Below are 27542 nucleotides of genomic sequence, written 5' to 3'. Positions count from 1 at the left end.
CAGCCCCCTGCTATGATAAGGTTTGGGGTGCAGAAATCCAATATTATGTTCTTTTATCTAAATCTGTATTCTTGCTAATGTGGTTAGACGCTTTGGATAGGTGTGTTTTTACTTATTTGGCATCACATTTTCTCAAAATCAGTGGGTTTTTTTTGGCATTCATCTTGACAGCAGTAGCTAGAGAACATCTTGCTAGTGTTTAAAAGGATAAACTGAACATCTCTCTTTCCATCTCTTTCTCTTGCTGTTGGATAGAGCTCAGGCAATTTTTTAATCCTTGCAAAACTGTGGGAGTGCAAAGGAAACGTGTGTGGATGAGTGGGGTTGCTGGGTCCTCCAAGACAGGGGTCTGCAAGCGACCATCTGCGGCAGAGGGTCTGGGATTTATTACAACAGCTTTCAGAAAGCTGATGTACAGGTACTGTAAAAAGAAGTCAGTTGGTGCTAGGCACAGCTTAGGCTTGTACTGAGCTGCACCCAGTCTCAAAAGTTTTCCACCATATGTCTTGGACTTCTTAGGCTAGATCAGCAGTAGACAGGGGGTCTGTATGCCTCTTTTCAGTCATGAAGCCATGCTTACAGGTTCATGAGATGCCAGAGGGCAACTGATTTGGAGCCAGGATGTGGCATGCTTGCTGTGTCTTTCTTGCAGACTTTATGCAGATACTTAATTGTGCTGTTAATCTGAGGTACCTTTGCTGTTGATATTTTCTTGCTTTTCTTGCAGTCGTCCACTGGAAAACAATGGTTTTAAGATGTCTTTTATTGCATATTGGATTGTGAGCAGCCCTGAGGAGAAGGACTTGGGGATACTAGTGAATGAGAAGCTCAACATGAGCTGTCAATCTGTGCTCGCAGCCCAGAAAGCCAACTACATCCTGGGCTGCATCAAAAGAAACATGGTCAGCAGGTCGAGGGAGGTGATTCTGCCCCTCTGCTCTCGTGAGACCCCACCTGCAGTACTGCGTCCGGCTCTAGAGCCCCCAACATAAGAAAGACACAGACTTGTTGGAGAAGGTCCAGAGGAGGCCACAAAAATGATCAGAGGGCTGGAGAGCACCTCTCCTATGAGGACAGGCTGAGAGAGTTGAGTCTGTTCAGCCTGCGGAAGAGAAGGCTCCAGGGAGACCTTATAGAGGTCTTCCAGTATCTAAAGGGGGTTTATAGGAAAGATGGGGAGAAACTCTTTAGCAGGGCCTGTTGTGCTAAGATTGAGGGGTAGTGGTTTTAAAATGGTAGGAGGTAAATTCAGACTAGATATAAGGAAAAAAATTTTTACCATGAAGGTGGTGGAACACTGGCACAGGTTGCCCAGAGAGGTGGTGGATGCCCCATCCGTGGAAATATTCAAGGCCAGTTTGGATGGGGCTCTGAGCAACCTGATCTGGTTGAAGATGTTCCTGCTTCTTGCAGGCTGGTTGGACTAGATGACCTTTAACAGTCCCTTCCAACCCAGACTATTCTATGATTCTATGATTTGTGCTTCAGAGGCTGTTATATTCCCTCTCTTTTTTTTTTTTTAATAATGTGCTGCAAAGGTCCTTAAAGCTTTCCTCTGAACTTGTACATCTTGAAGCTGAAACCCAAATCTGGATGGATTCCTAGAGCACTGGTCTCCCCATTCTATTCTATGGATAGAATCTAGGATAGAAGAATTGTTGAGATCCCTTCTTCACCCAATTGCCAAGGAGTGTGAGGTATACCTGCCAACTGATAACTGTTAAATTAACATTTCCATTTCCCTGTGTGTAGCCTTATCTTTACAGACAGGTGTATATGTGTTGGGAGAGGGGCTATTTTTGGCAATACTGTAGGAGAGCCTGAAGGTAATGAGTTGTGCATAGTAAATCTTGCTTACTCCATAATTTCCACTACATTTCAAATTAAGGGCCTAAATTAGGGTTAGTGTCAGACTTGCTCTTTTGCTATGTCCTAATTTTGTTTTAAAAGCACATAGCTAAGGACTTTAATATGTTTTAGATTCAGTGCTTGTAAGTTATACTAAAATCCCTAAGGGAGCCAAAATAACTTATTAAAACCTTGCAAATGTTTTTGACTGCTGCATTCTATTATTTTCTATTCCAGTGGTAGCATACAGCCTCGGCTGCTGATGGGCGGAGAAACGCAAACCTCCAGGGCCCATTAGACTTAACTTGTTTACTGCATTGATATCTATATGTTAAATGACAAGAGAGTTCAGGTTATTGAATAATTTAAAATTCAGCTCTAATTGGTGTCATATGACCTGGAAAAGGCCATGGATGACGCCAGGAGCATGCTGTGAAATTCTTATAAATAATTCATAAATTAGATCATTCATTTGCCTGGATGTCTTGTTAAATGCAGAAGTTTGTAAGTAATAACTGATGATATAACACCTGTAAGTATTTAGTTCATATGCTGGAAGGTAATCTACCTTGATGATCTTCTAGCAAAACCTGCCAGAGTATGAGAGTTAATTGCACTAGGGAGAATGCACTACATTTATTTGGGATGGGCTTTGGCAAGGCGTACCGTGCAGATGTTGCATTACGCATTCTCTATCAGCTAGACAACTATTCTGTGTATGCCCATGTTAAAAATGCAGCTCATCACTCTTCTGCCCTTATTTCACATGAACTCCAAATGCACTGGGAAATGGTAGTGACCTGTTCTGCTCACAAATAGTATAGTTTTTGAAATATTTATCTAGGTCTTGAACTGCTGATTCTTTGGTAAAATAAAGGGCAGAAGTAAAAAATTGAAGTCAGAAGATTGTGATTTTTCATTTTTATAATGTTGGCAATTCATTGAATGTTAATAGTTAGACCTGGTACTGTCAAGATTAGTATAGTGGCATTTTCCTATAGTGCAAACAGCAACAGTACAGTTTTGTTTCAGAAAGCAAACATGTTTGCTTAATTTTAGTGGTCAGGTATTGAACTGCCATATGTAAGTACCGTTTGGGCTTAACGGGCATTCTGCTCACAGTGACTTCCACGACTCAGCGTACAGGCACTTCGCTTTAGCTTTCTTGGAGCATTGTATTATTAATGACTGCCTTATCAGCCAGCATAAAACCAGTTTGCTGATCTGAAATGGAAGCGTTTGTTAGAGATTATCTACAATATTTGTGTAGCTGGAGAAGAAGGGTGGCATGTTTATGAATGCAAAATATACACTTAAAGCTGAGTGCCAGCAAATGCTAACATGCTGCTTTGAATGCAGGTTTTTTGTGCACCTGGCATCTCAGCTCAAACCTTCTTAACAAAGAGGAGAAAAAAAAATTGAAGGCAACACAAACATAGGAGGTGGTCCTCTGCTGTCAGCTAGCAGCTATAGATTCACTTTTTTGTGGTATGATCCTGCCGGTTTTTTTTTTTTTGCTACACCTGTTCAGTACATTGAGTTCAGTAGATTTTTACAGGAAAAATACAGGCTTATGACTGTCATTCACATAGCTTCTTTGATTTGAGAATGCTTGTTTTATTCAGCAGAATATGGCAATCATAGCTATACATAATTACTACAGAAAATGGTGCTTTATTTCCTGCTTGAAAAATGGTCAACTTACCTTCTGAGTTATCTACTGTATTTATCTTAGGTACTGACAGAGATAGTTGCTGAACTATTATGTGGGCACTTTGTAATGACTGGTATTAGGTTACTTATGGTAGAGATTTTAAAAAAGGATTATATGATTTAAAGAAAAAAAACTGATAGGCTTCAGTAGATCCTGCTAATTTACTTTAAAATTTTTACATTTTTACATTCTCCTTGATAAATTCTTACAGACTCTTGGAAAGAATAGCTCCTTAATCACTAGTAATGCACTTCAAATAGTCCTATCATTTGAAATAATTGTTCTTAAAATGGCATTTCTGTTGCCCTGATATCCTACCTAAGCTTATTTATAATATATTCTCCTCATTCTACTGACAAGAGCAAGTGCATATACTCTCGATAAAACTGCAAACTTATTCAGATGAGACCCATACATCAACAAAGCACAGTGGTGACTGGGTTCCTGGTTTAGGTTGTGTACCTCAGTGAGTGTATCAGCTAGGTCACTAATATGTGCCCTTGGTGCTCTTTAAGATGTCCCTGTGTATGACAGCCTCTAATTTGTCCTTTTAGAAAATTTTGCTTAATTTTAAAATATTTTAGATCTTTGTATTTCTCTTCTGCTTGCTGCTTCTGTCCATTCTTCTTGGCTTTGTCCAGGGTCCATGCACAGATCAGCACAATGGACTAGTTCAGAACCTCCAAGTTCCTCTCTCTGTTTCTACCCCACCAAAAGAAACCCCAGAGCTGAAAATCCAGGTTAGAGAAATGTTCTCTACAATTGAGAACAATTTGATTCATTTTCTCATTTTCTTTTTTATAAATAAGCAAATATTTCAGCTACAAACCCAGGTACTATGGGTTAAACTCTGACCCTGTAGGAATTCTGCTGGTCACCGTAACAGCACTGTTCTCAAGGTAAGATTTTGGGCCGTTCCTTAAACACGTTTTGTACATGCAGAGCTACCAGTGAAATCTGTCAGGACCTTGCCTATGTTGAGATTGTAAGATCTGATCACTTACTCGTTCATCCCTTGCCGTACAAAGCCCTGTGTGCTGGAGTCGTTCTGTAAATGCGGCTCCTCTGCCAGCCCTGCGAATTAACACTGTGGAGCACACAAGTTGCATTTAAGAAGAATTTGCAGAGATCATAACACTGCGTGCATAAAACTGGTGTGCTATTTGTCTGTTTATAGAAAGTTTTAAGGACTGAATGTTTGTTTAAGCTCTACTCTGAATCCCTGGGCAAAAATTGCTGGGATTTCAGTGATGATTTTGTAGAGCTCCTCACATGTCTTCTTCCTCTTTAAACTCTTTGAAAGATTATTTGAACTATTTTTAATATCTCCTTGTTTCTGTGCAAGACTTTCACATCTGATCAAGTCTTATTAACTCCATATGTTGCAAGGAGCAGTCTGGGTTTGTTTGTTTGTTTAAGCCTCAGTTAAAGGAAGTTGTATCTTTAAATACCGTACAGCAAGCCTGGAAGAGCTCCACAGAGAGGAAAGCACAGCTGTTCCATCATGGTCCGTCATGGTTTCCATGTGTCCCATTGGCAAAATCTTTCTTAAACTCATCTTGTAAAATTACCCAGTTCCTTATGCTTGTGCATCTTTAGACTCACGGCAGTAGGTGGGTCTTTGTAATTTTTTTTTTTTCCCCACTTTTACCCTTCATCTGGCCTGCATCTTGCAGATCCATCATGTCTCATCTGATCCCTCATAAGTGTAAAAGTCCATTTTACATGCAGCCTCTCCTATCGAGCTGTAGTTTTCAATTAAAGCATGAACAGAAAAACATAAATTGCTAAAAAAGTTGTTGACTAGCTTCTGACTCCCAAGGGTTAATTTTTCTTTGGGGTTAGACCCTGCAAAGTACTGAGTAGCTGTCAAAGGCTTGTTGGAACTCAGTCTTCTGCCTAACATGACCTCTTTCTTCTACAGGAATAAAAAAAAAAAAACCACTCACCTTCAACGACATTAATGAGAATTTTCCCCCCTGCAAACATATTGTAACTGTGAAATAACATTAAAGTTTCTCTGCCTTGTTATGAAGTCTTTAAATGTCAATGCCATTTCTGAGACCATCAGGGCAGATTTAATGGCGGCCAAGGTCAACAAATGCTAACTGGTACCTGTCTTTTAGGGCCTTCAGGGACTCTTAATAGAGTCTCAGCCATGAAGTTAATTTGCAATGTGGGCCTTTATTCCGAAACCTGCTCCTAATGATTATTTTGTACCATCTTCATTCGTGTGCTTAGATTTCTTAACATTCTCGTGTCTATTCAGTCAATAAAACAAACTGCTAAAATAAAGAAATTCTCAATTATTTAATCTTTTGAGTCTTCTTTTTTTCTTCCTTTTTACCTCTGTTTATGGGCTGCAGAAGGGCAGGTGTATGTTTTCTGCAGACCACCCTAAGCTGCCAGCTCTGATAGGATCCTCTAAGAATACCTTCAGGTCTGCCACCTTCTGCTGTCCTAGGGGGCTGGAAAACTGGCCACCTTGGAAACCTCTTACTGTTGGTGCCCTGAATGCTATGTGAACAGCAGCAGGTGAGGTGGGAAACGAGAGACAGCGTGTAGCCACGGGATTCTCTTACTTTCCCTTTTCTGTAATATTTCTTCCTGTTGCTCGTCATCTTTTTATCTATTGTTTAATTTAGATTAAAAGGGCTTTGCAGCCTTTATTTGTCTAGAAAATACTGCAGACAAACATGGCATGTTACAAATAATAAATAACAAAACTCCGTCTTTTTGGCAGCATGTTGCATTTCTGCTGAGTTGTCCTGCCAGCCCCTCTGACTTTAAAATATATTAATGTCCTGCACTTTTCACCCAGTCCAAGCACGAGACTTTCCTCAGACATTTAGCACTGACATTAATGCAAATGCCTCCAACTCACTGGGCCCTTTGGGGCAAAACATGACATCCTTGGCCTTCAATCACATGGCAGAGAGGATATATTTGTATCCACAAAACTGGAAGTAATAAAATATCAGTATTCAGGTGCTAATCCACATTAATTTACATTCTGTGAAGTCTACAAGAAACTTGTAATTGGTTGTCTTGAAGGGCAGAAGAATATGTTTGGTATTTTGTTTATTTATAAAAACGAATTTAAATTATACATATAAACACTGCATAGATTTGGATTATTTCTCTCTTCTAATCATCGCTGGATGCTTGCTTTGCATTCCTAAGTTCTTGTGTTTTGGGGCTTGCTGACTGTCTTCCACTCTGTGGACAATGCCCATCTATTGTAAGCGTTGCCAGAGTGCAAATAAAACTTTTCTTTCCATCAGTGGATAGTAAATTTCCCTGCTAAACCACCTTCACTGCAGTGGCTTTGTTATCTTTAACAAAGCTAGCTTCTGTAATTAAAAAAACTAGATCTTTGTGAAAGGTCTCAAAGGCTGGAGGAGTTTATATTCTGTACGTTATTGAAATTAATGCACAAGTCTAGCAAAAGAAATGTGAGTACCTGATTCACTGTGGTTCTGATGTTGATAAAAACTCAAATGCTTAACTGCCTAGATGAACCATAGTGCAAAGATACTCCAGGATGTAAGTAGGATTTTGATGTCTGTTACATAATAGCCATGAGTATAACAAAACCACTAGAATTTGCTTGCACTGGGTTGACAAATGTGAATTACAGTTGCTTTCTTTCTTCAGAGTTTTATCAGAGTATAATCACTTGCCCAGCTTAATTGAAAAATCACTTAGGTTTATAGCTGAATTTAAACATGTTTTGTATTTAAATGACAGCTTTTGATGTACAACCATTTTTTACAGAAAGTAGTTGGTTTTTATCTGTGTTTCTGTAAAGATATTTCGAAAACTCTCATCAAATTTCCAGTGGTAAGTAATATCCCATTCAGTGCAAGGTGAAATGTTTTACATCAAATCTCCTGCTGTGTAATGGCCAATCAAAGAGTATTTATAGTGGCTGAATGGATTTTTTGGCTCAGTATTCAAAATTAAACATTTTCTAACATTAACATTTAATGGTTTTTTGCCACTCTTCAAGTTGATTTTATGTAACCCTAGATGCTCACAACTACTTGATACTCTGAAGTGACTCATTTTATGCTGAGGATCCTGCAGGCAGTAGTTTTACATTTATTACACTTGTGTAGATGGAATGAAATGTAGATTTGATAGCAGATTCGTGCCTGCCTTCTGATAAACATTTCCTCAAGTTTGGCTGTATGTCCATCAGCATGATGCAGCAAGTCTATTTCTAAAAGAACACATTTACCAAGTGAAATTAATGAGCAAAGATTGTTGTAATTTTTGTAATTCACAGGAAATTGTTTCTCTTGTTGCAGATATCCAGTAAGAAGAGCTCATGCCAACAACCATCTTTGGAGCTAGATGGTTCCTACTTGGGTGTTGGGGGACCTCAAACTTTTTATAAGAACAGTAGAACATCAAAGGCTGGAAGCCCAGCCCGTGCTGCATTGCCTCAGCCTTGCAGGAATAATCACAATTATGGGACTGGAATCCTGTACAACCATCAGGAGTGTCTGAAGGAATATCCGGTAGAAAATGGCTTGCACAGAAAGTGTAACAATATGATTTCCCCAGCCAAGCAGAGGAGCCCTCACTGTGTAAAACCAGCTCAGGAGATGGACCAGAAAGCAAATGAGTTTCAGAGCACATGCCCTGAGCAAGTGAGTCACTGTTGTGCCTGCAGGCATGTAGGGAGTTCAGGGGGCGTGCAAGAGAGCCACCATGTCAGCCAGGTACCTAGGAGACACGCTAGGACAGTTCACAAAACCTGTGATTATTCTAGGTGCTCTCTTGTTTCTGGGCTGAATGACAGCATCGACTCAGGACCTAAAGAAACAGAGCAGGCTAAAAGGTTGTACGAAGAAAGAAGGCAGAAGCTGCTTCTGCAGAAAATGGAGCTGGAAATTGAAAAGGAACGACTCCAACATTTGTTGGCTAAGCAAGAAGCAAAACTGCTCCTAAAACAGCAGCAACTCCACCAGTCCCGTATGGATTATAACAGGTGATTTTGAGACTTACAGTTTAAAAAAAAAATCTAAAATTTCTAAGATATGGGCAATAGTTAAAGTGAGAGAATGGAACTGATAAGATAGGCAATACCTGTGGCACAAATTCTCTCTAACAGTGATTTAGAGGAGACTTTTTAGTGTATTAGCATATACTGTTGGGAAACAGCATGATAGCTGTGGAAAACAGCAGAGGAGAACAGTATGTGGTAGAAAGAAAGGCAGTGCTAAAAGACTAGATGGGAAAAGAGCAGCAGTAGAAGAAAATGAGAGGTTGATCTTGGGCATTTCAAGGAATAGGCATTTGGCAAGAGAGCAGCGTCAGCATGGATGACATAGATGTGGCATTCCCCCTTCTTCCCTTTGAGAGGTCAGTTTTGAAGTATTGCCCCTTCCTAGGTAGACGCTGGAAGAAGTATGTTTTACAGAAAAGGTGGGGATCATTTTATATATATATATATGGAATATATATTTTTTTTTCCATATGTATGTATGGAAAAGGAAGGGAGCCCTGTGTAGCAAGAACATTTTCTTTCCAGTGATGTTTGTGGAAGGGAGAGTGCTAAGACTGAGGCAGAAGATGTGCTTAAAAACTAGAAAAAGGGGAAGGCAATAACCATAGAAATACAAAATGTGGCTTGGAAGACCCATGAGCTTGTTGCAGGAAGTGGTAGGATATCTTCCTGAGAATGTCAATAGGGACTCTGGAAAAGAGAGAGAAACTGGTTTATTGATGTTATGTTACTGGAGTGGAGATGAACAGTGAAAGAGAGCAAGTTAAAGCAAGTTGAATTACCAGTGTAACTCAGCTGAGTACTAACATTTCAGCATTAGGAAGGGAAAGCAATGGAGAAAAATCTAGCAGTCTTTTGGAAGAAGCAATAGGAGGGTTTCACAAGGATGCTTATTTCAGTACTGTTTTGATATGGCAACTGCTGACAGCATCCCATGAGCGGCTGTGTTACATGATCCACTTCCTACATTCATGTGTTATAACCACCACGGAGGAGTATATCACTTTCTCTTCTTAATCCCAGCCCCCTGGTTACTTTTCAAAGTCTAAAATAGAATACTGTAATTTAGGTGGTCTTTTGTTTGTTGTCTTGGATTGTGACTCACACTGAAAACAATGTGTTAATATGGCTTTAAAAATGCCTGTCTTAAAGGCAAGCACATTTATGTGTGTTGAAAATGACTGAGGTCACAAACAAAGGATGACTTCAGGTGAGAATTAAGTAGGAACAGATGTATTCTTAATCATCAAATACCTTAATTCTATGTGTACATCGCTGTAATGAAAAACAAGTAGAATATGAAGGACGTACAGACTGAGTTGTTTGGTGTTTTTGTTTATAATGGATATTTTTCAGCTTTTGAGGCATCATAAGCCCAGAAAAAAATGTACCTTAAATACATCTATAATGATGTGCTTGTTAATGCCATTATGCCTATTTTACCTATTCTTTTTCTGAAATAAACTTCATGGCTTTCAGAGCTCTAGTTACCCAAAAGAATTCTATGAAATAAAATAATATATGACAATAAGATGTGAAAATAATATATGACTATATGAGGACTCAGTATTTTTGTGATCTCTTTTCAGAGGTACAGGTGAAAGCACATTTGCCATATTCTCTCTAAGAAAAGGAACTAGAATATAGCATGCTTGCTCTTAAAAATACTCAGTCTCTTTAGATTTACATGTTTGATATTTACAAGTAAACCTTTTAGGCATCACAGTTCGGATTCAGTTCTAGGTGTATAATTCACCTTTGCAGTTGATAACAGGGTTATTTTATATACTACAAACAATAAAAATTTGTTTAGCTAAGCTCAAATATCCTTTGCTTCATTGTCAAGAGGCTCTAACCTAGTTCATCTCTTAACATCATGACAGTTTAAAAAAAACAATGCAACAAAAATCCATTTCCAGATAGCGTTTATTTTTGTCTGTCCTTCTGCATGGGTGGAGTGCTGGTTAAGGTCCATTCTGAGCTGCTGAAAGCATTGTCATTGAATGACAAGTAAAAGGTCTGACAATTTGTAATTACTGGCTATTAACTCCTCTGCTTTTTTAGCGAAGGTATGAATTGATCCCTTTTTTGGCCACACTGCATCACAACTGCATTTTAATATCCCACATTTCCCTTTTTAGCCTCAAGTGAGCATAATACTTTCAGTTTGCAGTTTCTCCCTATGTGAAATAGTTGCTCTGCTGTCAACACTGGTGTGTGGTGGTAGGGAAAGGGGCAGTTCCGTGATTCCTCCTGATGCCAGCCACACCAGAATAGACAAATATGAGTAAATCCTGGAAACAGGAATTTTATTCAAATAAAAAGGGAGAAATACCTCTATGGTTGACTTTTCTGTGTCTGTTGGAGAGAAAGGAAAATGTGGGGTGATCTATTAAAAGTGGAGCATCATCTGTGGGCCCAAAGTTTCAGGAAACAGAATGATCTCAGACAAATTCCACATTTTATGTAGTTTATGCAGTTTACACACAATGGCTTTGAGCTCTCGTGCTGCTGGAGCTGTAATCTGAACCCAACAGAGATGTTTGTTATTGGATACTGTGACCATTTTCTTAAGGGAGCGGGTCCTTAGAAACCAGTAAATGAAATTTTTCTAATCTTTTTCCCAATGGAAACTCTTAGAAGCAAAGGCACTGGGCCTAAGTCAGCTTTCCAATACAGAAGTATAGCTGAAAGTGTGAAAACAGTTGTGAAAGCTTCTGCACTTAATGTGATTAAGTGTCCTGTTTGTAGACACACCGCTCACCTTTTTGTGGCAAGTTCCTGGTGTGATGATTTGACCAGCTGCAAAACCAGCTATCTCTGCTTTTCCAGGTTTAGAGGCCATGTACCAGGTTCAAAAGATGTGCCCATTGATGAAGCACCTGGAGAACTTGCTCTGATGATGAATGGCAACAGCATGGGGCTAAGGTAATTTATCTCTTCACTTCTAAGTACTTCATGGTGTCGGTATATCTTCTTGACAGTGTGCTGTTGGCTGCCAAGTGTATTTGTTCATGTGTTTGTTTCAGATTAAGAGCTTGCTTTCTGCAAGAAAGGTAAAATTCATTGGCTGTTGAGTTTTGTGAGTCAAATCAATGTTTATGCTATCTGTTATTACGCAAGGTTTAGAGGTTGACTTCCTGTAGAGGTCTCGGGTTTTGTGTGTCGTATCTTAAGGACACTAACCTAGCTCAGTGCAAAATGGAGTTCTGCAAAATCATAGCTTTTGTTCTAGGTACTACTTGCTATTTTTTTTTTTTCATTTAAGATCAGAACATCTCTTTAGTCTTGATTTGGATCTGATATAAAAAAATACATTAGCCTTTAACTCCTAGATAGAAATAATCTTTTACAATTGGTGACAGTTACTTGTTTTTAAAACAATGCTATTTTGCACCTCTGCTTCAGTGTGATCCGAGCAAACTACCACAGAAATAACTGGAAGCAGAGTTAAGCCAATTTTTAGCTGTTTATTTCAATTTTGCATGCTTTTTAAAACTTTATTCAATACGTTGTTGTGTTTTATTTCTGTTGCACCCTGTCGCATTTCCTGTCGTCACTGGAAGAAGATTCAGGCTTATTAGAAAAGCAACACATAAAAACTGTAGATTTGACAGGGTTTTTCTCCCTTTCTTATAAAGTAACAGCTTCTTGTTCTGTGCTTTAACTATAGATGTTATTTTGTCCAAAGTATCCCCTGTTTGGTGGACAAGAAAAGCAACTGTCTTTTGAATGGCCTCTTCTTTACTGACAAGAAAAGATTTTAAAATAATAAACTTTTCTTTCGATTAAGAGAATATCAGAAGAAATGTTAGTTTGTTTATAAACTAAGAGTGTGGAAGAGTGTGCTTGCCAGGCTCGTCTGGAGGGCTTTAAACTAGTGTTGCTGGGGGAGGGGGAGCACAGTTCAGCCCACTGCGGTCAGCATGGCGCCAGTGCCAGCACCGAGGGTCCAGAAGCTGAGGAGGGATCACAGATAAGTGCAAATAAACCTAAACTGCGGTCCAATAGCACCCCTGTCGCTCCAGCCAGCAAGTCGGCTTTGTCGGGGGCCCAGCTGAAGTGTCTCTATACCAATGCACGCAGCATGGGGAATAAACAGGAAGAGCTGGAGATGCTTGCACACGAGCAGGGCTACGACCTCATTGGCATCACGGAGACGTGGTGGGATGACACATACGACTGGAGTGTCAACATGGAGGGGTATAGGCTTTTTAGAAAAGACAGGAAGGGGAGACGAGGAGGGGGTGTCGCTCTCTACGTCAGCAACCGGCTGGAGTGTGTGGACCTCCGCCTGGGGATGGAGGAGGAGCTGACAGAGAGCTTATGGGTCAAGATTAGAGGATGGGGACAGACAGGGGACGTCACGGTAGGGGTCTGTTACAGGCCGCCTGGCCAGGAGGATAGAGCGGACGAAGTGCTCTATAGGCAGATAGGAGCAGCCTCACGGTCACAGGCCCTGGTCCTCATGGGGGACTTCAGCCACCCTGACATCTGTTGGAGAGACAACACGGCAGGGCACAGGCAGTCCAGGAGGTTCCTGGAATGCGTGGACGACAACTTCCTCCTGCAGGCGATAGAGGAGCCGACAGGGAGGGGTGCCATGCTCGACCTTGTGCTCACCAACAGGGAGGGACTGGTGGGGGATGTGAAACTAAAGGACAGCCTTGGCTGCAGCTACCATGACATGGTGGAGTTCAAGATCCACGGGGCAGCAAGGAAAATACACGGCAAGCTCTCTGCCCTAGACTTCAGGAAGGTGGACTTCGGCCTCTTCAGGGACCTGATGGGCCAAGTGCCATGGGAGGCGGCCCTGGAGGGAAGAGGGGCCCAGGAAAGTTGGTCCATATTCAAGGAGCACCTCCTCCAAGCTCAGCAGAAGTGCATCCCAATGAAAAACAAGTCGGGCAAAAAGGCCAGGAAGCCGGCGTGGATGAGCAAGGAGCTCCTGGACCAACTGAAAGTGAAAAAGGAAGCCTATAGAGGGTGGAAGTGGGGACAGGTAGCCTGGGAGGACTACAAAGAGGCTGCGCGAGTGACCAGGGATAAGGTAAGGAAGGCCAAAGCCCTGGCAGAACTGAATCTAGCCAGGGATATAAAATGTAACAGGAAGAGCTTTTATAGGTACGTAGGGGACAAAAGAAAGTCCAGGGAAAATGTAGGCCCCCTCCAGAAGGGAACTGGTGTCCTGGTTACCCAGGACATGGAGAAGGCTGAGGTACTCAATGACTTTTTTGCCTCAGTCTTCACCGACAAGAGTTCCTGTCCCACCGCCCAAGCTGTAGAAGGTGCAAGCAGGGACTGCGAGGATGAAGAACTGCCCATTGTACTCGAAGAGCAGGTTCGGGATCATCTGAGGAACCTGAAGGTGCACAAGTCAATGGGTCCTGATGAGATCCATCCGCGGGTCCTGAGGGAACTGGCGGATGAAGTTGCCAAGCCACTGGCCATCATATTTGAGAAGTCGTGGCGGTCTGGTGAGGTCCCTGATGACTGGAAGAGGGGGAACATAACCCCAATTTTTAAAAAGGGGAATAAGGAAGACCCAGGTAACTACAGGCCGGTCAGCCTCACCTCTGTGCCTGGCAAGGTCATGGAGCAGATTGTTCCGGAAACCATGCTAAGGCACATGAAGAGCAAGGAGGTGGTTGGTGACAGCCAGCATGGCTTCACCAAGGGCAGATTGTGCCTGACCAATTTGGTAGCCTTCTATGACGGGGTGACGGCATCGGTGGACAAGGGACGAGCAACTGACATCATCTACCTGGACTTGTGCAAAGCTTTTGACACTGTCCCGCACGACATCCTTCTCTCTAAACTAGAGAGACATGGGTTTGATGGACGGACCACTCGGTGGATAAGGATTTGGCTGGATGGCCGCACTCAGAGAGAGGTGGTCAACGGCTCAATGTTCATGTGGAGACCGGTCACGAGTGGCGTCCCTCAGGGGTCTGTGCTGGGCCCGGCCCTGTTCAACATCTTTGTCAGCGACATGGACAGTGGGATAGAGTGCACCCTCAGCAAGTTCGCCGACGACACCAAGCTGTGTGGTGCCGTTGACACGCTGGAAGGGAGGGATGCCATGCAGAGGGACCTTGACAGGCTGGAAAGGTGGGCCTGTGCCATCCTCATGAAGTTCAACCAGGCCAAGTGCAAGGTCCTGCACCTGGGTCATGGCAATCCCAGGCACAAATACAGGCTGGGCGGGGAATGGATGGAGAGCAGCCCTGAGGAGAAGGACTTGGGAGTGCTGGTGGATGAGAAGCTTAACATGAGCAGGCAATGTGCCCTTGCGGCCCAGAAGGCCGACCGCATCCTGGGCTGCATCAAGAGAAGCGTGGCCAGCGGGTGGAGGGAGGTGATTCTCCCCCTCTACTCTGCCCTGGTGAGACCCCACCTGGAGTCCTGTGTCCAGTTCTGGAGCCCCCAACACAAGAAGAACATGGACCAGTTGGAGAAGGTCCAGAGGAGGGCCACGAAGATGATAAAAGGGCTGGAGCACCTCTCTTATGAGGACAGGCTGAGAGAGTTGGGGCTGTTCAGCCTGCAGAAGAGGAGGCTCTGGGGAGACCTGATAGCGGTCTTCCAGTAGCTCAAGGGGGCCTACAAGAAAGATGGGGATAGGCTGTTTAGTAGGGCCTGTTGCGATAGGACGAGAGGTACTGGTTTTAAAATAGAGGGGGGTAGATTTAGATTAGAAATGAGGAAAAAATTTTTTACGATGCGGGTTATAGAACACTGGCACAGGTTGCCCAGAAAGGTGGTGGAAGCCCCATCTCTGGAAGCGTTCAAGGCCAGGCTGGATGAGGCTCTGAGCAACCTGATCTAATTGGGGATGTTCCTGCTCCTTGCAGGGGGGTTGGACTAGATGACCTTTGAAGGTCCCTTCCAACCCTAACCATTCTATGATTCTATGATTCTAAAAGTCCAATACTTACTTTCTTTTTTTTTAAATTTGGTGATACTGATTTTATTTTATTTTTTGAGATCCCTCTTCGCTGAAAAGGGATAAGACTTCTCTCTCCAGAACAACAGGAGTGATTAGCTTCCTTGGAATATTTCATTGCTTAACCAGGTGTTTGGCTGCTGTGAGTTACTGGCATATCCTCATTGTATTCTGATGCTTTTTTGTTTCGTTTTCACACAGACTGAGGTGATCAAAGTGTGATAACTGTGACAAAAGAGATAGAGAGTCATGATATGTTTAAAATGCAGTAGCATTAAGCCCCTTGGAGGAAAAACGTAACCTAGAACATCTGTAGGGCATCTTGGCAAGAGTTCATCAAAAACCTGCAAAAATCTGCATAGCCTAGCAGGGAAAATGAGGAAAACCTGTACCATTAACAAAATGAGAGTTCCAGATTTCAAAAGGTTCCCCACCCGCTCTTCATTCCCCTGTTTTAATTTACTGTAATTTTTCAAAGTTAATATGTGTTTGTGCAGTCTCAAGTTGCCATGCCAGCTGGTTCTAAAGTTTGCCAGCAAAACACTTGGAAGTTTTTCTTCCTATATGCCATCTTCAGTTTCGCAAAGGTTACCAGATGAATGCTCCCTAAATAATTTACTCTAATGTAAAGCTGAAAGAGGCTACAGAAGACAAGTCCATTTGTCTCTTTTATGCATTTGAATATGTAAGTGATGTTTATTCCTCAGTATCTAGAGAGAGTGTGCAAGTGTGGCTAGAGCTTAGAAAGGATGAAGAGCTGTTAGGAATACATTCTTTTTTTAACAGTCTCTTTTTTGGTTGTTTTTTTTTTGTGTTTTTTGGTTTGGTTTTTTTTTTTTTGTTTGAAAGAGGGATGTTGTGGGGTTTTTTAAATTATTATTTGTTTTTAATTGACCTGCCAAATGGTCCTTGTTACAGCACATGCTATCAGAACCCTAATGGGAAACCAGCCCTCTCTGACTTCCAGTTCATATATGAGAGGTCCTCTAGCAAACCTCACAGCATGAAACTTGATTTCCATCTCCAAATAAGCAAAACTTAGCTTAAAAATATCCTGGAATTTTAAAGGAAATGGTGAAAGTCCTTTAAAATACTAACCTTGTTGAAATGAGGTTTTGGCGTTTAGAAGTAAAATAAATAATATAATCAAGAACTGAAAAACATAGGTTTTTTTATAATTAACAGCTCATTTTGAGTTAATTATCTACAATTACGAAAATCTAATTGCAATTTATTCTCTGCTATCGGTAGGAAGAATTGTAGGCAAGGGAATGTGCATCACTGCCAGGCATAAAAGCTATAGGATGGGTACAAATAATAGAAGAGCCCTTAATGAAAAACAAAAAGCAAATAGGAACATGCAGCTGTGCCAGGCTATTGAAAGGTAATTGTAGTCAGAAATGAGGTATGTACTTTAAAAGGCATCTTGTCATCTCCTGTAGGGTTTAATTTTTGGCCTCCTTGAAAAAGGAAAAAAAGATTCCACGAGCAAATACAGTACAGAGTTTGATTTCTGATACAAATTTTGGTCATAGTCTGACTGTGGAAAAAAAAACAAACAACTTTTACCTTGGAGACTACTGCAAACTAAACCAAATTTTCTCATGGATGCCTGTTTCAATTTCTCTTCTAAATGTGCCATTATAGTTTTTTTTTCGTTATCAAAGTCAGCAAGTGTTGTCCATCTCAGCCTCTTTGGATGGTCCCGGTATGAATTTGCAGTGTTGAATTTGTCACTTCCCTGCTGGGTACGTTGAGGAGCTGTTAGGAAGAAATGTCCCTGTCCCTTTGCCTGTTTGCAGCTGGGCTGGCGCATGGGACCTGAAGAGACTTCAGATGCTGATTCTGCAGTTCTCTAAGGTGCAGCAGTCAGAGCCGTTTTTATTGAGGATGGTTTTCAGTAGCTTGGAGTGCTCCGAAGTGAGCCCACAGACAATTTTCAGCTGTGGAGGTAATAACTTGTACAATTAATGGCAAGTTGTCTGTAGGTCTGTATAATTTCTTTTCAAGTCTGCCCCATTGTGCAAGATGCTTTAACGTATTCAAAATAAAAACATAACCTGATGCATTTGTTTAGCATAAAACAGCCTTTTACAAAGCACTTTCCGTCTCCCAGACGCAGGTGCTTGGTACATGCTCAAGTACCCACTCCATGCGTATTCAGTAGGATCAATACACCCGGCACCTGCTTTTGTGTGTGCTTCTGACGTCTGCATCTGGGAGAGGAATTTTAAAACAATCCACTCTTTTCTCCTTTATGTAATCTTAACTTTGGCTCTGAATGTCATGGAAACAAGACCAATTTAATAGCACCAACTAGAGAAAGTCCTGTTTTCTACTTTGCAAGTACCCTTCCCCGGAGTTGTGCTGTGTGCCTAAATCTTAACATTCAAGGTTCCCTGCTTTTCCAATTCTTGGATTTCCTGTGCGGCACTGGCAGCACAGCTTTCTACTGCCTTCTCTCTAACATGCGTCTTTTCCTCAGATTTCACACAATACTGCCACTGCACCTCTACACTGACCTGTGCAAAATGTTATAAATAGGAATTGTTGGATACAGCAGCTATTGCATGGGTTTACACTCATCTGCAGACACTCTTTCAGTGTATGCTACTTAGTTAAAGGATTTCTTTCCTGGGGTATTAAAGATTTGTAGGTGGAATTTGCCACCTTTAATTTCGTTGAAGGCTTTTTATGTTTGTGTGCTTCATTCTATATCACCCATGTGTATTTTTTCCAGTTTGTATTTTTAGTTAGTTGAAAATATCAAGTGCAGAATTCAGCAGTACTTTCCCCCAGTTTGAATGCTCATTGCTATGGTGATAGTTCCAGGAGGGAGAGCTGTCAGGGGTCTTTTAAAAGATTTTTATGTTTATGATGTAACTATTTTTATTATCTTGTGAGAGAAGGTGACAATTATGTCTTCCTCCTTGTTTAATGCTTTGTTATGAACTTGATTTTTTTTTTTGCACCTTGTTAGACATGCAGGCATCTTTCTCTAGTGATGTGCAAGCATACTTATGTGTTTTTGTCCAAAAATGCAATTAAATAGACATGCAGAGGATCGCAGACTCACAGCTCCCCCTGCTGTCCCAGACATATCCTGGATTGTTCACACAGTCCCCCTCCAACTCGTTTAAAAATACAATAAAAATCACATGCAGTCACACCTCTGACCTGACTTGCACTGACTCCTGGTTTTGAAGGGAACTGATATGTAAAAACCGATGGCAATGGTAGCACCCATTTTGTTTCCTATCTGGAATTTTCTTATCAGGTCTTCTCCACGCTGGCGCACGTCGCCTCCCGTTACTCTTGTCCTGAGCCTCTGGAGAAGAAACTGTCACCAGTGCCACAACTGGCTTGTTGCCTAAGCCCTCCTAGGCTTCAGCTCTTCTACAAGTTGTCCTTGGTCTCTTGAGGAGCTTCTATATAGTACTTGGCCAACTTTTAGGAATGTATAGAATACAGTTTGTTGTTTTGTTTTTTTTTTTTAATCTCTTTGCTGTTTTGCCACACTGACACATTAAATTGGGCTGAAATCAACTGTGCTTGCAAATGGCCCATAAAATCTGTGTGTCTGGAAGCAGTTTACCCACTCGTTAGTGCTGCTTTTAACACTCCAGTTAATTCTTGTTCCAGATAACTTTACATTGAAGTTTGTATCATTTTTAGATAGGATATTTGTGGAGCGAACACTTGTTTGGCCGGTAAAAAAAAGGCCTTGCAGATCTGCCAATAGTCCAAATGCTGAATTAGGTGCAGATATGAGTTTTTCTTTCTCTCATGGTGTTGTCTGTCTATATATAGGCACAGCATCTCTCTAACAGATGGCTGCTGGAGTCTGTTATGACGTAACGGCAGAGTATAGTTGGAGTTAGATGCACGTTTTTGCTTCATAAGTGCCACGTGCAGACTCTGAAGGTGTCTGAAGGTTTTCTTGTGTAGGGTGAAGGCTTCTGTTCTGATGCGGTTACTAAAAGCTTGTTGCTGAATGGAGGGGTGTGGGGCGATTTTCTACATATATCTATGCATGCATATGTGTATATATATATTATTTTTAACAAAAAATAATTCTTTAAAAATGATCCGTATCAGACTAGGGAGCGAGGAGTTCATTTCTGCTGACCTGGTTGCTTCACTAATCTCGTTTTCAGGTTTACTTTCAGCTGTGACAGAGTTTGAAAACTGCCTGTCTTCCATTTACTTGAATGATGCTAATTCTGTTCTCATGATCACGTATGCTGCATGCCGCAGTCATTTCCATTACAGTCCAAAGTAACCTTGAGCAGGAAGCCTACTGATAGACTTGAGGTATAAGACGTAAGTAGGAAGTACCTGCGGTAGTTTCCTTAGGCAGATGGAGCCAGCCTGCAGGTGAGGTCTTCAAAAAGCATAGGAGCACTGGTGTTAGAAACACTGCTAAGCATAGGATGGCAATCAGTGAAAACAGGCTTGCTAAAACAGGAGTGCTTTGCTATTTTCACAGAACTTGCGTTTCGTGCTGGTCTTCTGCATGGGTATGGTTCTGTAATATCGTGTATCAGAACTGAAAATGCCCAGCAATTTTTTTTTTTCTTTGGGTTGAAATATTTAAAATTTATGCATCTCCTGAAGAAGTTTTCTTGCCAACACTTACAGACAGTGAGAGACGTTTTTGCAAGTCATTTGCAGATGCCTCCTTTACAGGAAAATGTAGACACTGTTAGTTTACTGCATGAATCGAATTTTGAAAACCTGAATTCTATTTTTATAAATTGAAGCAGATTACTTTTTCAGACATATCTTTTTGTAACTTTTTATTTTTGTATGTAATCTTGGATGAAGAGAAAATTATGTTTAATCTAGATATTCATATGTCCCAGAAATTTGTGAGTTGGAAAAGTTGAGAAAAAACTTATAAAACAAAATGTTCTGGAAGGTAGTTTTAAATTAGAAGATTTTAAACCCACCCGCACAACTTTCATGCCATTTAAAAGCTTATATCAGAACTGATGGGGCAGGACTAAGAACAAAAGCTATTGGTATTACAAAGTTAAGCAAGAAATCCTCTGTACCCTGCTGTTCTGGCCATGATTACAGCTGCACCAAGCTAAACCCACTCCCCCACCCCTCCTGTGACCTTGGCTGCGCTTCAGCACACAGAGAATTGAAGCAAAAGGCAAACTCTAGTAAATATTAGATTCTGCCACTTGCAGATATACAGACTACATATAAAGATAACGGCACGCACGCTCTTGCTCACTCTCCAGCTCTCACTTTCTCTGAAGTGGACTCTGTGTATTTGCCACTGAATTATTCTGACATAAAACTTTCCAGGCTGTGCTGGTGTGTTGAGCTGAACTCTGTGGCTTTGCATGGGTGCTGAGGCTTTGCAGAACTACCCATTATGTTTATAACAGTGCTAATTTTTTAGAGCCATGCAGAGAAAATTTTAGATTCAGCCCAGCTGATTTGTTCTTCACACTGCTCCTGCGGTGAAGAGGATTGATTTTTGTGTTTCTTTTGATATTTGGCTTCCTTTCCTCTGGTACTCAATGCTTCAGGCCTTAATCCTTTAACCTTGAGTCTGAGCATCAAGGCTTCAGGAGGGATCAGGTCTTTTGATGGAGAGAGAACATCTTTTGTTGTACCAAATGGTTGAGAGTGGTATAAGGCAAGACAGCTCTCCAGATAGTATATATTTCTCTGTTGTGTTAAAAGACTATAAACAGAGGGTGGGTTTAGTGGGGATTATAAATAATCTAAAGGAAGGTGGGGTATTAGAAGCAATGGAAAAGAGTTAATGACTTTTTCTTTAACATTTCACCAATAACCAGTCTATCATGACAGATGTGTACTGGGTTGCCAAATGCTGTAGTCTGATTTGGGTAACGGTTCAAAGCTCAGCGTGTCATGGAAATGGCAGTGTGGTCCCTGATGGAGCCGGGGAAAAAAAAGGCTTTTCAGCTTCTCAAAGGGCAGTATTTGTGGAAGCAGATGCTTGCTTGCCCTACCCAGCATAAAGAACAGTTCTGCGGGCAGCCGGGAGAGTTCGTACTGCTGGATTTTTATAGGATCATTAATTATATGTTATAAGGCAGCTAAGCATGGCATTCCTAACTCGATGAATTCCATTATGAATGGCCTTTTCATATTCTTCATCTCATTATATTAAATGCATGTGACCTGAAGTTTAGCTAAAGTTATTGTTCAGGTTAACTTTCATTTAGCAGTTGCCCTAATTTTAGAAACAGTATGATCTTTAGATTTTATGGAGAGACAGGTTTTTTTATGCATGTTTTTGCAGCACTATTTTAGATAATTTATTTTGGAGCTAGGTAGGAACCTCTGTGATGTGCCAAGGAAGGGATTTAGTGACTTCGTGATTTGTCTGGAGATTTTTTCCCCATGTCCTTGGATGACAACATCCAGTTACACGGATTTGGCTATCATCTCTCTGCCAGTTACTCCTAAATGTTCTGCTCTGTTCTATCTAGTCTTGCATATCTCACTGCCTCCCTGACACATAATCCTAGTTGTTTTGCCTTCAAATCATTCCTAATCTGGCCAAAACAGAACTCCTTACTTTTTCTTCCAAATATCTCTTCGCTTCTGATTTTGATAACACCACATCCTCTCTATCACTCGGACTTGTAACCTCAGGGTCACTCTCCCCCTCCATACGCATTTGGGCTGCTGACAGCTATTGCAGCTTCCTGCTCCTTTGCAGCAAAACCATGCCTTCAGTGCGTCAACTGTTAAAATGCCACACCTTGCTCTCATCCTTTATTTTGCCACCTGGCTACTCTAAAGACTTCTTTTACTGGTCAATATTCATTCCCCTTCTTCCAAATATGTTTTCCAAAAGGGTATCTTGGCTGCTTATTTAGATCTTGTCACTGTGGCTTCTCTGAAACCCTCCTTCGAAGGCCAGTTGTCTACAGGATTGGTCTGCAGAGCTCTGCAGAAAGTCACAAAACTGTTTCTTATTTTATTTTCTCTGCCACCTTCTCTTCTTTACTCCTTCAGTTAAGTGGGACTCAACGTTTTGTTGGGTGTTGCATGAACTTTCGGCGGTGTGCTCCTACCACATTCCCAAATTCTTTCTGGCTGAGTCATGTCATAGTGACTTCTGTCTTTGTCTGTTCTGACTATATCTTTCCTCTTTCACATATTACCTCTTTGAGTGGTGTTTTTTTCCAGAGATTTTTCAGAGTTTGAATGCTTTTTTTTCCTCCCCACCTTCAATCCTAATTTGATGAGTTTCAAACTAATTGATCTCTTTCTTCTGACTGCAAGGATGCTCTCTGCCTGGTAAGTCCACATAAAACCTGACTCGAGCTCAAAAGGTACCACTGATGACTTAGGGAAAGAAGTATTATAACTCAACTGTTATAATACTTCAAATCAGCTCTTCAGTGTAGAAGTTTACATATGGCTGCTAGCACATGCAAGAGTTTGAAACAAAACAATATATACATGTAGCTTCAGGCTTCTGTCAGTAGTGCCAGGCTTCACCTCTTTGTGTAACTATATGCTCTTCTGTTTGATTGATCCATAGCTGATCCTTTTTTCTTTTTAAATTTGTGCTCCCTTAATCGCCATCTACATCTTGCATCTTTTTTGAGAAAATAATTTATCTGAGACACGGGCTAAATGTATATACTGGCTGTAGGCTCAGTCGGGCTGAGGTGTTTCAGCAACAGAAATAATGCAAGCCTCTAAATCCCCATCACAGTGTCAGAGTGGTGCTGGTGGCAGCAGCTCTGCACAGACACTTCCAAACAAGTTATGAGAAACTTGTGCAAAGGTAGACCTAAGATCAATAGCAGTAGCTGTAAGATGGCAAGAATCACTTATATCTGGACTAACAAAAGGACATGGTGTATTTGTGTTCGGTTTCTAGGGGCAGGGAACTGGCAGCCCAGAGCCTGGACAGAGCCCACAGCTTCACTGCACACAGCCTTGTGCCAGAATCTCTTCCCTTCATTCCTTCCCTTGGTACTGCGTATCAGAGTGTGCCAATACATATCTCACTGATATGTGCCTCTTAGCGAGGCAATGGTTTCTGTGTGGTTTCAATTCTATTATGTCTCCCTATTTCCTGAATATAAGAGTACAAAAAAGTGTTAAATCTTCTTGGTTGAGTCAATATTCAGTGATGCTGTCACATTCACATGAAATCTGTGTACTCAAAGGAAATCTTTATTGTGTTGTTTTCTTGTGGGGCCCAGGCCATGGTTTTTTAGAGTTGTATGTCATAAGTTAGGCATCTAAGTCTCTATTGCACTTGCAATAAATACCTGATATTTCAGTCACTAGCCATCAAACATGCTCTATGAAATGTGTAACTTCAGTGGATTCCAGGCAATTGAAGTGGCCAGAAGTGATATTTTAAATCTTTACCAAGAGCTACGTTTGTCAAATCAGTATCTGTTGGGCATGGTAATCCACTAATCTGAGTAAAGTCCAAAGTCTAACTTCTCTGTTTACTTATTTTTGGGCTATAAGATTTTTTTAAAAGCAGATCAATAAACAATCTCAGTGTTTTCATTTTACTAAGCAATATAATATAGATGAGTACTAGTGTAGTAGTGAATCATTAATGTACTCCTTAATCATAGACTGACCACGTCCCACAGATGTCATTTAATCATGGCAAAAAGGCCAATGAAGTGTAAAGATACATCAGGAGAGGTGTTTCCAGCAGAAGTGTTTACAGATAGTTTATGACACCATTTTAAAAGATCCTAGTATGAGAGCATTTAGGATCCCATGTACATTTATATTTGCAGACTTGGCTATCTTCTAACATGTCATTGGTTTTGATCACTATAAAACAATAATCAAAAAACACTTCAGGTTTGTATTTGGCTGGGGAGCTAGTGTGGTGCGACGAGTCATGTTGACATCATGTTAGAACTCTTCTCCACCTGGACTGAGCCTGTGCAACACACTGAGCCTCTGATGGCTTTTTGGAATAAGAAAAGCATTACAGTCTCCAGATTCACTAGTCCCAAGACTTGTAAGCCTTCAACAGTAACGTGCCTATAAACACCCTAAAACCCAATAGTAATCTATGTTTAAAATGCTTGATTCAATCATCATGTGATACAGATAAAGATAATTAAAATAAGAGGACAGACTTTTCATGGAAAAAGATGAGTCCTGTAAGCGAACTCCCATGTTGATTTCAGTAGTAATGTTTCCTAATCATTAGAGAAGTTAGATTCAAGGACAGCAGCCTCAGAAGAACAGGAAAGATAAAACCTCTAATTGTGTTGTTCCGTTTTTGTTTAGTGAGGGGGGGCCTAAGGTGGCAGCTTCTGTAGGAAACTGCTAGAAGTTGCTCCCCTTTGTTCAGTGGACTCGGGCAGGCCCACAGCGGACCCGCTGCTGGCCAAGGCCGAGCCAATTGGTAGCAGAATGTCCCGTGATAACACCTCTGCGATAACGTATTTAAGAAGAGGAAAACAGAAAAAAGGGGAGAAGATGTGAAGAAGCTGAGCAGGGGCAGAGAGGAGGAGGCACGAGCCTTGTGGGCCTTGCAGCCCTCACCCTCTGGCCTCCCGCCGGGCGGCCGACTGGGCCCAACTCGGCCTGGCCTGGCTGCAAGAAGTGGAGAGGAGATGAGAAGTGAATAAGATGTAAAAAGGATCCTGAGAGGCGTCTGCCAGCCTGTTGTGAGGAACGGCTGCAGACGCCAAGGTCAGTGCAGAAGGAGGGGGAGGAGTAATGCGGCTCCTGGCCAAGATTCCCCTGCAGCCCGTGGTGACGACAGGAGCAGGTTGTCCCCCTGCAGCCCATGGAGGCCCACGGAGGGGCAGAGATCCACCTGCAGCCGGGGGAGGACCCCACGCGGGGGCAGGCGGATGCCTGAAGGCAGCTGTGGCCCATGGAGGGCCCGCTGGGGCAGCCGTTCTGGAGGGACTGCACCCCGTGGAAGAGATGACCCCCGGAGCAGTTTCACGAAGGACTGCTGCTGTGGGAGGTGACCCCACGCTGCGACGAGGTGAGCTGTCAGTGACCTGGAAGGTCACCTCAGGATTCTTAGGAGTACGTGTATTTGCCCAGTTTAGTGGTTATTAATTTTCATTGCTATCAGTGAGACCAGTTTGTAACATTATATTCCTTTGTGTCCTTACTTATAAACTAGGGATGACAATTTATCATACCAGTATCCTGAATAGTAAAACTTATCTATCAAGTGCAACTTTGTCAATGAGCAGAAGAGCTGTAGATGTTATGTCTTTTAGAACTCCTCTGTCCACATATAGGCACTACAGGATCTTCCAAAACTCTTATTTTCTCTGCATATGACTCTTCATAATACCTGCACACAAGAGTCCAATGTCATCTGTTGCTCTAATTAGGCATCTCTTCAAAATGCCTTGTTAGTAGGGCACACTGGAAACCCTGTGAGTACCTACTTTCCAACTCTTATTGTGTCTTTTGCTGTATTGTCACTTACTTTTAGCAAATGATTGCTCCATGATGTGATCCATGATCAGAAAAAGGTCTTTTGCAATTGCTGCTCACTTACTGAAAGCTCCTGTTATCAACACCTATGAGCTTGTCTGGAAGCTCCTATGGAGGAGAGAGTGCTTATGTACCTACCCGGTAGTCTTAGTGAAGGAAAACAGAAGGACTGGATGACCTTTAAAGGTCCCTTCCAACCCAAACTCTTCTATGATTCTATGACTCTTGCACATGAATACTCAGACCGATCTCTGCAGCAACACCGCAGTGACAGCCTGTTTTACAGCGCAGCCCATCTACAATAAAGTCTTTTGTTCTGGGTGAGCCAAGTTGAGAAGGGATGGTGCATTGTTCTTCTATGCCTTTATCACAACCAAATTGCAATCTAATTCGGGAGATGTTTGTTCAGGAGCTAGCTTGCATATGGCATTTCGATGGGCACCTTGTGAATGTGGCTGGCTCTCAGCCAGACAATAGTGGTTCTGGAGAAGGCACTAAGGCATTCACTTTGCTGAAGAGCATGTGATTCTCCTTCTGAAGGAGACAGTGACGCAGCTTGATCTACTGGAGAAGTGTGGATTTAGTTCAAAAACTTTTTTTGTCCTAAACAGGCTTTTGCATCATTCCTTATGGTACTTTCGATGGTGACAGCTAGGCAGGCTTTTCAGATATACAGAGGCTGTTTTGAAGGATTGTTTTTATACCTGTGGCTTGACATTTACATGACTTTCTTTTGTGAAGGCTGACAGCACTGCTTGCTGGAACGACAGCTGCTCTGCTCTATAAAAAAGGCCAAACACACAATCCCAGCATTTTGTCCTGCTAAGGCTTTGCCAGTCTGTTTTCTGTGGCCGTTTCTCTGTGACTGTGTGAAAACCTTTATGTTGAAATTTTCTTTGGATTCAGAAGAGAACAGTGAACAGTAATCGGAGCTCATTTTGCTGTTTATTAGGAAAACTAAGATATGTGGGAAAGGTGCTGGTTGGGAGTTGAAATATAGCTAACAATGCAGAATGAGGACAGGGCTTCAAAGGGAAGCCATAGATGTAATTTTAGGTGGAATTTAGCTTAGTACTTTCTACAAATGGACCTCTAATTGTGTATATTAAGTGAAGTCCTGACTTCATTGAAGATAAAGGCAGTATTTTGATTGATTCAATGAGGCCAGGGTTTCACCTATGGCTGGTATGATCTAATAGGTCATTGCTAATTAAGAGCATATGTGGCCTTAGTTCTTGCTGGTGGAATTAAATATCTGAGCACCAGTCCCTGAGGGAATGGGGAAGGAACTGGTCTCTGAAAGAGTGGTCTGGTGAAGCTGTGCTATGGATTACTGTACGCTGGTACAGCTTGATATATGGAAAAATTTTTAGCATAGTGGCCAGTGTAACTCCTCCAGGATGAGAGAAAAGTAAACCAAACACAGTAGATCTAAGAGAGACAGTTCAACAGAAAAAAAAAAAAAAAAACAGCAGAAACCTGATACAGCCACAGGCATTACTGGATTTGGGGACGCTGACCCTGAAGAGGACCGTAAGAGATGAGAGCTTTGCATC

At 41.7% G+C, this 27542-nt stretch overlaps 1 protein-coding gene across 3 annotated transcripts in view; it reads left to right on the top strand.

Moving 5' to 3' along the window:
* The window catches only part of KIAA1328 (KIAA1328 ortholog), a 178541-nt gene that overhangs the window by 107008 nt on the left and 43991 nt on the right, over positions 1-27542 (top strand). For all 3 annotated transcript variants that reach the window (XR_015261477.1, XM_086771022.1, XM_086771023.1), the window contains 2 exons: positions 7876-8561; positions 11412-11507. Coding sequence is in view for 2 of the 3 variants with exons in the window: in XM_086771022.1 (XP_086627148.1) it covers positions 7876-8561; positions 11412-11507 (782 nt within the window). In the remaining variant the exon portion in view is untranslated. The remainder of the gene's footprint in view (positions 1-7875; positions 8562-11411; positions 11508-27542) is intronic.

The sequence above is a fragment of the Chlamydotis macqueenii genome, chromosome Z (assembly GCF_036417535.1).
Source record: "Chlamydotis macqueenii isolate bChlMac1 chromosome Z, bChlMac1.mat, whole genome shotgun sequence".
NCBI classification, from domain to species: domain Eukaryota; kingdom Metazoa; phylum Chordata; class Aves; order Otidiformes; family Otididae; genus Chlamydotis; species Chlamydotis macqueenii.
This window is presented reverse-complemented; position numbering and strand designations above follow the sequence as displayed.